General features: G+C 63.8%; 1 protein-coding gene across 1 annotated transcript in view; it reads left to right on the top strand.

Moving 5' to 3' along the window:
• VE01_07312 (uncharacterized protein) overlaps positions 1-356 on the top strand; it is a gene marked incomplete at both ends in the record, with an annotated part of 1,769 nt that overhangs the window by 716 nt on the left and 697 nt on the right. The window contains one exon of the mRNA XM_018276747.1: positions 8-348. Coding sequence (XP_018128810.1) covers positions 8-348 — 341 coding nt within the window. The remainder of the gene's footprint in view (positions 1-7; positions 349-356) is intronic.

Below are 356 nucleotides of genomic sequence, written 5' to 3'. Positions count from 1 at the left end.
GCGTGAGCGCGAAACTCGCCGTCTCGGCGCCAGCACTTCCAACGGCCTCGGCTTCCTCAATAACCACAACAACAACAACGGCGGCGGCGGGGGACCTTACCAAGACGCCTCATACCGCCAAAGCACACCCTACATTCAATGGAGCGGCTCTCACCACCACGGCGGCGGAGGAGGAGGGGGGTCTCTGAACGGACTCCCCGGCCGCGGAGGCAGCTTCGAAGTCCCTCACCAGGGCCAGGGAAGTAATCATATACACGTTCATACGGCGCCGTTGGTGCAGGGACCGTCGATTAGTACGCCGTCGCTTGGTGGGGGGTATGCGGCTGCGGGGATGGGGGAGGGGGGACAGTTTGTGG

The sequence above is a fragment of the Pseudogymnoascus verrucosus genome, assembly GCF_001662655.1.
Source record: "Pseudogymnoascus verrucosus strain UAMH 10579 unplaced genomic scaffold scaffold_33, whole genome shotgun sequence".
Taxonomy (NCBI): domain Eukaryota; kingdom Fungi; phylum Ascomycota; class Leotiomycetes; order Thelebolales; family Thelebolaceae; genus Pseudogymnoascus; species Pseudogymnoascus verrucosus.
Note: the sequence above shows the minus strand (reverse complement) of the source record. Positions and strands in the feature narration are given on the sequence as shown.